This window comes from Microplitis demolitor, chromosome 6 (genome assembly GCF_026212275.2).
Source record: "Microplitis demolitor isolate Queensland-Clemson2020A chromosome 6, iyMicDemo2.1a, whole genome shotgun sequence".
NCBI lineage: Eukaryota > Metazoa > Arthropoda > Insecta > Hymenoptera > Braconidae > Microplitis > Microplitis demolitor.
Genome location: NC_068550.1, coordinates 6,348,390 through 6,361,252, shown reverse-complemented (window position 1 = coordinate 6,361,252; position 12,863 = coordinate 6,348,390). Strand labels below are relative to the sequence as shown.

General features: G+C 27.4%; 1 protein-coding gene across 2 annotated transcripts in view; it reads right to left on the bottom strand.

Annotated features, from left to right (window-relative positions):
- Window positions 1–12,863, bottom strand: part of LOC103579893 (protein groucho) — a 41,561-nt gene that overhangs the window by 11,533 nt on the left and 17,165 nt on the right. The window contains exons 7-9 of one of the 2 annotated variants that reach the window (XM_014439401.2): window positions 11,952–12,038; window positions 11,486–11,518; window positions 8,642–9,037 (exon numbers count right to left, since the gene is read on the bottom strand). In XM_014439401.2, the coding sequence (XP_014294887.1) occupies window positions 8,642–9,037; window positions 11,486–11,518; window positions 11,952–12,038 (516 nt within the window). The remainder of the gene's footprint in view (window positions 1–8,641; window positions 9,038–11,485; window positions 11,519–11,951; window positions 12,039–12,863) is intronic. The other variant, XM_014439402.2, reaches the window with a different exon arrangement.

Sequence of the window (12,863 nt, the reverse complement as noted above, 5' to 3'; positions counted from 1 at the left end):
CTCAGTATAATGTTATGAATAAATAAGAGGTATTATTTCAGAAAGCAAGAAATACATAATCGATCAATCTTAATTTTTACAGTTTCACCTATCAACTATTAATTTTTAAATAAAGCATGAATTCAAAATAAAAAGTAAATAATGCTTTAAAAATTTATTTTAAAATAAAATTTTAAACTGTAAAATTTGCTGCTTAAAATTGTGTTGATTTTATTACTATAACAAATTTCTAAAATTACAGTTTAAGCTTCACTGTTTAAAGATTTTTGCCCCGAACGCCTGTTTTCACTGTAGAAACTGTAATTTTTCAACTGCTCTTTTTTCCGTGCACTATAATAATTTAGTGGTGTATAATAATTTTTTGACAACTCAACTTCCTGTTTCAAATTTTGTCGACAGCATAATAAAAATTCGTACATTTTTTGTTTCCATTTCTCTCTGTATGTATATATAAGCTTTTGAACCAATGGTATATTATTATTAGAACCTCCTTGACCAGCTGGAACAGAAAACGGAAAAATTTTTGGAAAGTTGCGTCATGAGGACAAATACAACATATAGTTGGATTTTCACGAAATCTACACAGAAAAAAAGGGTTTCTTGGAACAAGAAATATTTTGTATTATAAATTGAAGACAAAAATTTTTATAGGACTAAAGAAAATTTCTGAGGGTAAAAGTTTTTTTTCCTCATAAAAAATTTTTTCTCGTTCCAAGAAAATTTTTGTTTCTCAATTTAAAATGCGAAAAATTTCTTGGAGTAAAAATTTATTTTGAGGCAAGTAAAAATTTTTTGCGCCAAAAAAATTTTTTTTTGTGTACTAAAATGCACTCTGAAAATTTAAGACTCGAATAATGATAATAATAATAATAATTGATAAGTTTTGTTACACTATATCGTGAAATTCGTTGTAAATTCCACAATAGAGATTACATTTTAGATAAGACGGGATTATAAGAGACGCAAACACTCAAAGCAGCCCCTGTAATAATTGCCGAGACAAAAGGGATTCAGTAAAGATGAAATACTCAAGTGGATAAATAACGAGTACAAAAAAAAAATATTCATTTCTCTTAAATTATTATTATCACTTATTTATAAAATTTTAGTACCAACTAATTTTATAATTTAATATTTATTGAATTACGTATTTATAATGGATAAATTTAATCGAAAAGTTTTGTTGGCTTGTGGCCACATAAAATCGTTTATGAGAAGACTACTGCGAAAGTGTGGAAATAGAAAGAGGAAATAAAGATTAAAAAACATCCTCATCTTTTTATATACACGCCACATTACGTCAGATCTTTATAACAGCAATAACAGATCGATAGTTCTCATTTTATTAATTTAAGAAAAAAAAAAATAAGGTCAGATGAAAAAAACTTATTATTTTTATTGAAAATAAAAATAAGTGTGTTGTGGATGTAAATGTAAAAGACAAAGGATCTCGTGTTAATCACTAAAGGATGAAGGATGAAATTCACCAAATGGAGGTGATACGAGTGATAGAGGAAATGCAGGTGGAATTGGGAGTTGAGGAGATAAAGGAGATAAAGGTACGCTGAAGGCTCAAGGGTTGTTGAGCTAGTGGTTTGTTTGGTATCAAACGACAAAGTGAAATGGAAACTCTAATACATTAAAGGGATCGACAAAGACAAATTTATAAAACTGATAAATATTTAAATAAATAAATTTTATATAAAATAAACATGTCTTCTTATAAATTATTTTTACAACCTAATGTTCAAACACAATAACAGAAAATTAAAAAATTTTTTTAGTAATTTTAGATAAACTAATTCAATTTAATTTTATAAAATATACAACAAAATACCCACGACAATAAATATAATATTTGATGCCGTGTGAGTTGGATGTGCTCGAGAAAAAACGAGAAAAAAAAAATAATAATAATAAATAAATAAATAAATAAAAATAAAATAAAACGGCATGAGTAGTAGAAAAGCGTCAGGGGATAGTATAGATTTTTATGTCTGCGAGAAATACAAAATGATGGATATAAACCTCACCATCTCTCACCCTCGCCCCTAAACGTCTCCCGCTCACCCTCACCCTCTTTTTCTTCATCCCTTCCATGATGGAATTTTTACCCTCTCTCTTGTGTACTTTTTCAACTCAATATCTCATCTCTGTCGAAAATTTTTCCCCTTTATCCCTTTTCCCCTACCCAACTTACCCCTTACTCTTCATACCCTCCCTCTTCTCCCCAACCTTGACATTTTCCTCTTCGCCCTCCGGAAGCTCAGAGCGAATGTTTTGTCATCATAGCCACCCTCACCCTCCTCTTCTATCCTCACCCTCCTCTTCTATCCTCATCCTCATCCTCATCCTTCTTTCCACCCCTTTACCGACTTCTCTGTCTCTCCCTCTCTTTCTACCTCTCTTTCACCTAAACCCTGTACAATTCATCCCTTTATTCCCTTCTCCTCCTTTACTTTTACAACCACCATTTTCAAACCCCCACTTTTTACTTATTTTATTTCTTTTACTTACACTTTTTCTAACTTTTGTGACTTGTATTATATATATATAGACATATATGAATGAGTATGTGTATCTCGGAATTTCCGGATTTTTTTTTAGTTGTATAAAGATATAAACGTGTGTGTGTATGTGGTGAGTGTATTTCCATCCAATACTTTTACCATTCTATTCTATTCTATTCGTTTTCGACCTTACTCTTTTAGTTGCCTTTTTATTATTTTTTATTTATTTATTTATTTTTGTTTTGTATTATTATTATATTTTGAGGAAAAAGTCTTGTGTTGTAGACTCACTCTATGTATTTTTACTTTGATGTTTAAAGGTATCGTTATTTACGTGAGTTTATCTATAATTCAAATTTAAATTTGAGGTTTAAATTTTTTAAAATTTTACTACACAAAAAAATTATCAGAGTGAACTCTAAGGGGAAGTTTAATTTAATTTAGGAAATCCGGTTCAGAATTAAATTCGCTTCGAAAAGGAGTTTACTTTAATATTAAAACTCCAAATCGGAGTGAATGCGAATTTAAATAAAGTTTAGATCACTCCGCTGAGAGAACTAACTCCTTATTTACTCTGTATGCAGAGTGATTTTTTTTAAAACTCCAGAGCTCTGAGTGACGAAGTGAATTTGGATTTAAATAAAATCTGTAATCATTCCAAATTCACTCACAATTTTTTACAGGAGAGAAAAATAACTTTTTGAAATATTGTTTTTTAGAAATTATTCTATTGAAAATTTTAATCAAAATCGTTTTCTTAATTGAAAAAATCCGCGCTCCAGATATGCTGATATTTATTTTTTTACTGTAAATAAATTCCGATTTTCTCCTATCAAGAAAATTATTTTTCAACTTAAACATAAAATTAATAATTTATTTATTTATTTCATGCTTTCCGTAATTTGAATTTTTTTGCAATATTCATTCGTGTTATCACAGTGCGAATAACAAAAAAACTAAAAAAATAAATAAACGTAAGCAGCCATACAGTTAATTATTAGACTCAGTTTTCACTCTAATTTCAATTTTCACTCAAATTGACTTCTCGGATGCATTTAGAAACCCCATAAAAAAATTTACCTATTTTTGGTAGTCATTAACTAATTTGAAAATTATATTTCTGGGACCGTTTTGTATAAATGACTTATTGCAGTATGGAATTTTTAAAAGTCTATTTTCCCTTTGACTTTTATTCGGGATATAATGTAATAATTTTTATTGATTTACTACTTAAGCGGATTTGCCATCTATTTTCTTTTTCACACACATGTGAACAAACAAAACGGTCCTTGTTGCACTTACATTAACAAATGGAAATTATACATGAGCTGTTCTTAAATATAAACTGAAATTTTCGAACGAGAAATATTTTATTTAATGATTTGGGTCTTTACCTATGAAAAACGGTTCATTTGAAAATCACCTATTTCCCTTTAATTGTAATTTATTTAAAATTTAAAAATTTTTTCATGGCTGCTATATTGGCGCTCATTCAAATTTATTGTTTATGCAAGAAAAATTAGTATTTGAAGTTTAAAAATCGTAACTAAAACTTAAAAGATTTATGACATGGTTTGGAAATTTAATTTCAAACACTAATTTTTTTCGTGTAAAATAAAGATGTAATGAAATTTATCAAAAATAACTTTATAGGAAATTTAATTTTCTTTCGTATAAAAAAAAAGGAAGCTGATAAATAAAATAAAAAATTAAATTAAATTTAAAACATAAAAACTGAAAAATTATAAGAATGATATAAACGAAGCATTAGACAAGTCCGACAGTAGAGTAAAAGACCGCGATAAAGATAGGACTTACAAAATAAACTGAAACCACCCTTGCGTGCCCATCCCCAATTCTCTCTCCTTCTCTTTCTTTCCCACCTTTACTCCACACCCTCGCGTCCTTTTTTTTCTCATCCCATCACTCTGTCTCGGTCTTTCTCTTCACCCACCACCCCTTCACTCATTTTTTTTGTTTATTTATTTTTTCATCCCTCTCACTCTTATTCTTTTTTACTCTTTGATTTTTTTTTTATTTTTTATTATCATTATTATTATTATTATTATAAAATTTTTTTTCTTTTTTGTTGTTTCTTTATTCTCTTTTCATGTCCCCCACCCTCAGTAGCTCGAGCCAAATAAATTACACCGCCTCGTGACGCGAAAAAATCCAACGAGTTGCGCGAAGAGTGAGTGAGTAAGGACGACATTTAAGCGTCAAGAGTAAAAGAGAAGAATAATAATAGTAATTGTTATTATTATCATTATATAGACAGAATAAAAAAAGAAATAATAATAATGATAATAATAAAAATAAATGAATTAATACAAAATAAAATAAAACGGGGTTGAGGAGAAGGAAAAAGAGAAAGAAAAAGGTGAGTAAAGAGGTAAAAGAAGTGAGAGAAGGAGGACACAATATAGAGAGAGATTCAAGAGTGTGAGGGAGATAAAATGAAAAGTACGCTCTGGTGGCACCGTGGTCTGCTTTAATTGGTTCGACGTGGTCAGATGAAAAATTCAAACCTTTCCCTCCGACTCATTTTAGATCCTCATCCTAATTCTCTTTTTCTTCCTCTTCATACCGCGTTTTTTATTCTTTTTTTTATGTATTAATATTTTTAATGTGTATATATTCATTTTTAATTTTTATTTGACGTTCATGTTTAAAACGTTTGTTTTAAGTTTTGATATTTTCGTTGACTTGGACAAAAATTAAACATTTAAATATTAATTTTAAGGGCATTTTCAGGCAGTGCCCCCCACTCCCTACTTTTTTTAAATATTCAATGATCTTGAACTGTATTAAAATTGTATTAATTAATTAATTAATTAGAAAAAAGTTAAAGCATTAATTGAAAAAAAGACAACTTAGTTGCAATTTCATCGAGATGTAGATTTGAAAAAACATTACTTACAGTTGTTATTAATTAAGAGTGAAGTGGAATTTGGTAAATAAATTAAAATAAAATTTTCGTGTCAATATTAGATTCGATCAAAGAAAACGAGTGACCTACAGTCACTACGTGACTGCCCGAGTATTATTGGCAAATTTATTAAATGTAGTTTGAATTTAATTGTTTATTAAAATCTCTGCTCTAAAATCTTTTGTTAATTTTTATTGTCTTGCTATTTAATGAAACAAATCTCATCATTACTCGCAAATTTATTGATTTCATTGATTGTATAATCATTGGATTCTTGAAAAAAAATCTACACACGGTCTATTTTTTTTATTAGTCATCTAATATATTTGTTTTTTCACTGATACCAAATTATATTTTTATTATCATAGAAGACATGGCACAGACTAAATGTTTTTATTTTCTCTTAATTATATAATAGTTATATATATTCAATCATATTTCATTTAAATGTAATTCGAATGATATAGATAAATTGATCTATCTCGATACGTGACAATGAATAGAGTTTAAACAATGAAAAGGCACAAATTCAAATCAAGATCTCTTTAACGATACCAAATTAAATACCATTAACTTATTCTACCATATAGATATGGCTGGAACCAAATTTCCCTTATTCTCTTAATAATATAGATGATTTACTCAGTTATGAAAGTATATCTATATAGTATTGAAATTGAATTGTTTTGAATAATTTTTTAAAATCAGGGATACAAGGTGCTGGTATAGTCTGTAATAAACCGTGTCTTAGCAATCGAATAATTAACACTCTAAGATCTAATAAAAATTATATAATTAATGAGTCGTACAATAGATAGTTAATCTAGTCAATAAGTTCAATTTGGTCTTCTACTTTTTGGTGGATCTCTTCCGGTTTTTGAATAAAATCGTAAAAAACTTCTCCCAAACTGATGAAATATTTTTTTTTGCAGACAAAAATGTCAACTTATAATTATACTTATAGGACGGTAGAAAGTCATTATGAATTTTTTTAAAAAAGTGTGGAGGGACACTGTCCAAAAATATCCTTAATGGCTTTTAACTATCATAACCGTATTAAAATTTCATCAATTATTTAAAAAAACAATAAAAGAATTAATTGAAAAAAAGATAACGTAGTTACAGTTGTCGCCGGGATATAGATTCGAAATAAAAGTACTTACAGTTGTTATCAATTAGAAGTTTAAACCAAATTCGGTAAGTAAATTTTAAATTTGCAAATTTAAAATTTCGAATTATAAAATTGACATGATGATTTTACTAAAATTTATTTACCAAATTTTGTTCAACTCCTAATTGATGTCAACTGTAAATAATTTTTTTTTTCAAACCTATATCTCGGGGAAATTGCAACTAAGTTTTTTTTTTTTTTCAATTAATGCTTAATTTTTTTTTTAATTGATCAAATGATCAGTTCAAGGTTATTGCATATTTTTTCAAAGTGGGGGAAAAAGTCCGAAAGTGCCCTTAAGGAAATTATTATAAAGATTAGTATTTTGTTTAAAATTTGATTTGTCATCACAAAATTGTGCAGATTTATTTTTACAATTATTGTTGTTAAGACATTTGAACTCCATAATTATAATTAAGAGAAAAAAAATCAAAAGTATATATTTATCTAGATTGATATGTAAATAAATAGTTGAATAAATTTGAATAGATTCATAAATGATGTCAAAAAAATAGAGTTAATTTTTATTTATCAATTTATTTTAATTAAGAAAAAAGTATTATTATTTTTAATTGTTCAAGTTTAACTGATTATTTTTAAAAGAAATAAAAATAATTAAAGTTTAATTGTTGACAATTTTGATGGGTTTAAAAGAAAATTAAGATTGATAGAAACAGTGAGAGGTGTTTGTACAAGAGATGTTTAAGCAGCCCAACGACACTACTGTCCTGTATGTCTTGGTGACGAAGATAAACTACCGGTTAAAAAAAATAATTCAAGAAAAATAATCCAATCTGCTACTTGTGTATATAAAAACATATATATATATATATATATATATATATATATATATATATATATATATATATATATATATATATATATATATATATATATGATATTACGCTGGGTATACCCATCTCGAGTAACAAAAAATAAAAAGTAAATGTAACGTAGATGAGACATTTCTTCTCGCGTTTATTTATTTATACTTTTTTTTACACGGTTTTTAATTATGGTTAAGGTGAATTCAAGTTGATGTTCATTTATACCTCCGCAAAACAACAATTTAAGTACGAAACAAAAATTGTTTATGAAGAGTAAAAAAAAAAAGAGAAACGAATGATCCTCATCAGAAGAGAAAAAAAAAAATGCATTTCGCTGAAAAAAAGTAATTTTTGTCCGATGATATTTTTGAATCGAATTGACCAACTTGCATGTAATTTGCGGCAATTAAAAGGAAATTTGGAGAGTTAGCTTTGATTAAATTTTCTAGCAAATCGGGCATGCCGTTTATGGGTTAAGTAGCGTCACTAATTCCAAAACAATTTATATGTTTATAAGTTTAAAGCTAAAAAGGGCGTATGATTTTTTTACATTACCAATCGTTCTGTAGACTTTTTTTTATAGTTGAAAATTTAGAAAAAAAAAGTTTTTAAAGCCAAAAGGGCATATACATTAACTTATACGCCTTTTTGGCTTTCAAAAGTTTGTTTTTCCAATTAAAGCTTTAGAATAAGTTTATAATATCATTAGCAATTAAAAACCAAAAGTATACGCCCTTTTGGTTTTGAAATTAGTGACTAAAGCCAAAAGAATGTATAAAAATATAAGTTCTCTTGCAATTTGTGACACGATGTTACAAAAAAACCTAAAAAAAAAAATTTTTTAAATTTACGATTTCTGCAATGAACATTCAAATTGGACAATTCGTTTCAAAAATATCGTACAACAAAACTTACTTTACACAACACACACACACATTATTCTAGAAATAGTTAGAATAGATTCCTAAAACCTTAAAACGTCGGCATGTAATGAAAACTAAATTTTCGAAAATTGGACCGAAATCAATAACTCCTTTTTTTGAAAATTTTAAATTTTCATAGCGGGAAGTCAAAAGTTTGAAAAGGATTTTTCAAAGAAATTTTTACTTATGCCTAAACTGTCAGAGATAGTGTGAGTAATGTATGATACATAACTTGATAACCATTAGTATATCTATTTATTAATAATTAATTAATTACTTACATGATGAATTTTATCTTCTTTACGTCGTTTAGCGTCACCTTCCATATCCGGTGTACGTGATCGAAATTTATCACTGGGTGATACAGAATGTCTGGTCGATCGTTCATCAGTGAGAGTAATTGATTTACGATCTGCTTCAGGGGTTTCATTAGCAGCAGCGCGATGCTGCTGTAAGTCTGATGATTTAAGTAAAGCTTGAGCTTGCACCGCTGCTGCAGTTACAGCTGCGGCCGTTGCTGCGGGATGCGGCGGCGGTCCTGTCAAATGAGGTGGCACAACCCCACCCCCAGCTACTGCTGCCGCGGCTGCTGCACCCGCGAATCCTAAAAGACTCGCTGCTGGTGGTATACCTCCTACAACTCCTCCATGTGGCATTTGTTGTGCATGTATTTGTTGCTGTAGTTTAATTATTTTATTATTCCTTTTCTCATTTAATTATGTATACAGTCGACTACCCATTATAGTCTGGTCTAACAGACGTACACAGAAAAAAATTATTTCTTGACACAAGAAAAATTTTTCATTATAAATCAAAAACAGAGATTTCAATTTTATTTAAGGCTTATAACGGGCTGTCGGTACGAAACTCAAAAAAGTGGTTAAGTGGAGGAGAGCTTTTGGAAATCAGTACATGGAGAAAAATGCAAGTCAAAATTAAATAATAATTACAATCACAATGAAAAATTTGCTATCTCAAATAAAAAATTACAATCCATAAAAAAAAATTACGATGATTTGTAGAAAATTAATTTTTGATTTCAATTATTATAATCTAGATTGTAATTTTCACTTATCATAATACACAGAAAAAAATGATGCTCAAAATTTTAACAGTTTGTAGTTTTTTTTACGACTTAAAATTAGTGTATTCGATACTAATATCAAACCAGGATAATTATATATATTTCAAAATCGCGGTTATTATATTAAAATTTGATACTCATAGAAGAGCAAAATTTGTAATTTCGTATATTAAAATTAATATGAAAAAGAATTGATAAATTGGTATCTACAATTATTACTATTCAAATAAACATAGAAAAATTTTAAAAATGAGGAGCCGAAAAATTAGTAAACGTACATATTAATATATAAAGATCTAGTATACGAATTTTTCATTTTATTATTTACTACTTATTCGATATATGTATATAACAAATTAATTTATAATAACGAATAAATAACATTTTATATTAATTATTAGTCAATGGGATAGAATTTATAAAATAAGAGTTAAAAATTTTCGGTATTTTTATGAGCAAAAAATCAGTATCTAGTATACTAATTTTTCATTTTATTATTTACCACTTATTCGATTTATGTATATTGTAAATTAATTTATAATGATGAGTAAATGATATTTTAAGCTAATAATTGATCAGTGATATCAAATTTATAAAATAAAAGTTAGTGACTTTTTCAATTTTCGGCTGGAAAAATCAGTATCTAAGATACCAATTCTTAATTTGACCAATCATTACTTTTTAACCGATTATGCCATAAATTAATTAACTTTCACTAATGAGTCACGTATTATTTCTAAAAGTAATAATATTTTCTTACTTTTTGAAATAATTGATAGTAGTTTTTAGGAATCTACAAAAATTAGTATTCTTTGCATTAAGCACATAATAGTACTAATTATTGATAACAGATTCCACTTTTTACTATTATTTATTAATTTTTAATATTCCGTTTTTCCCGTGTAATTACAATACAGCTTCGTTAAATTTTCGGTTGGAAAAAATAAATATTTACTTACTCATATAAAAATAGTTCAATGTTACAAAAAGTAGAAATCGTTTTCAGAATTGTTAATTATTAAAAGTTAGTACATTAGTCGCAATTTTTGTTTCGTAGTTGATAAATATTACATCTCCAATGTAAGTCTACGTACTCTCTTTAAAAATGAATCAGTGAAATTCCACTGATTCAACCAGTGAACTAAAAATATGTAAGCGCGCGGGTACAGCAGCATCCTGTACATGAGTGTATTCAAGTGTTTTGTTGTGTCAATAAGTTATTAATATTTATTTATTATCTTTATGTAATATATTAACCAAATTTTATATAACAATAATAATTATATGACAAAATTTTTACAGAGTATGAAAATAAATAACTTTGAGGTTACTTAAGTAGCTAAAGAGCTAACCTCAATCCAGAATAACATTTTAAAATTATATGTTAACTAAATAATTTATAATCATAAGTATTCGTTATTAAGACTCTTTTAGTTCACTTTGTTTTTAAATAAACGTTTATAATAAATAAAATTAAGTGGAATTAATTGATTCAACGAATGAGCTAAGCGATTATCTTAGTCCATTGGTTGAATCAGTGAATTTCACTGAAGAACCAGTGAAATTTCACTGGTTCATTTTAAGAGAGTAGGTTACTGTACATTTTATAATGTCAGTAAGACAAATTGCTACTCCGGGAGATAAAATTACTATTTGAGATTGTAAAAATTACTATCTGGATTGTAAAAACTACTCGCCAGAATACATCTTTCACAAAGCGCGTTAATTAATATTTACTACGCACAATAGTACAAATTATTGGTACATTATAATTTTTATTTGTCGCTAGTAAATTTTATTTTGAATGTAGTAATTTTTATAATCAATAGAAATTATTATTCTAAATAATATGTTGTAATTTTTACTTCAAATTTTGTACAGGTTTTGATTTTTTTAACGTTTCAAGATTACTTCTCGGATTGTAATTTTTTTTTCAAATTTAGTAAAAATTACTTAATTTTTTTCTCCGTGTAATTTTTGATTAAGGGGGACGGGGACTCATTATGGGCAGTCGATTTTATCAATAAAAATTTAAACTTACCAGTAATTGTTGCAATCCTTGCTGTTGTTGTTGCTGTAATAAATAAATAAATTTAAAAAAATAAATAAAATTTAAAAAGAAAGTACGTATAAAGTGGTAAAGAGTAAGAGAAATAATGTTAAGAATTTATTATCACGGAAAAACGAGTACAAGAACCAGGAGTAGTAAAATTCCACGTGTTCTTAGTGTGCTTACAAAGGGGTTAGTTTGTGATGTTTAAGGTAAAATGAGGCTAAAGAGAACTAAGGGGTTTAAAGGGTAGCAGATAGGCTGAGTACAGAGTGGAAAAGAAAAGAGAAGGGTTAGATCTTGTTGAGAAACGACTTTAAAGGGAATGAGTAAAATGGTATTTGACTTTGTAAATATTTAGTCACTTGTTCGCCTATGTAAGGATGTGTGTATTAATAAAATATACATAACTTTCAATTTATTCAAGTTTTATAGTTTTAAAAAAAAAATGAATTACCCCAATTATTGCATTGAGTTCCGTCATGGTCAGTTGTTTCGCTCTTTCAACGGCATTCATTACTTGTTGTTGATGCTGTAAGCCATGCTAATTATCATGTTATGTTTTTAAATTTATTTATTTACTTAATTATTGTTTAAATACACTGTAAAAAAAGCGGTGTCATGGACTTATTTTAACACCAGTAGGGTGTTTAAATGAACTCACACCAATGTACGGGTGTTATTCAACCGGCGTTAAAACGGTGTACATAAGAAGTTAATTCCGATCGAAGTATGAGGGTGAGTATAAGTGTTTTAAGGCTGCAGAACAGAAAAAAATAATAATTATAATGTTTTGTTGAAACGTTGATTGAGATAAAAAAAATTGATTTTATCTATTTATAACAAAGCAATCCCACTTTTATTTAACAGAACAAATTACGTAAATTTTTAATCACATCAAATCAAATATTAAGAATCGATATCATCATCATTTTTAGAATAACTCTGATGTTTCTTACGTAGTAACTGATTTGAAGATGATAAATTAATCATTGATAATTTTATTTTATTTCTCTGGGAGATTTAGTTTTCAAAAAGACTTTGAATCATAAAAATGTGGGTAAATATTCGTTGAATTTCTCTATAAATCAGTAAATCTGGCATATCATTAATTTTCGAAATAAAAAATCTGTTTTTGGATTTGTAATAAAATTCGACAGCTGATATTTGAAAAGTAAAACTACTTTTCTTTAACACCGCTACTGGTGTTACTTTAATACTATTTTCTGGGTTGAATTTAACACACAAAAAAAAAGTATTTCTTGGCGCAAGAAAAATTTTTCATCATGAAATAAAAACAAAAAATTTTTTCTCGCCCCAAAAAATTTCTGCTTTTAATTCATAATGCAACAAATTTCTTGGGATAAAT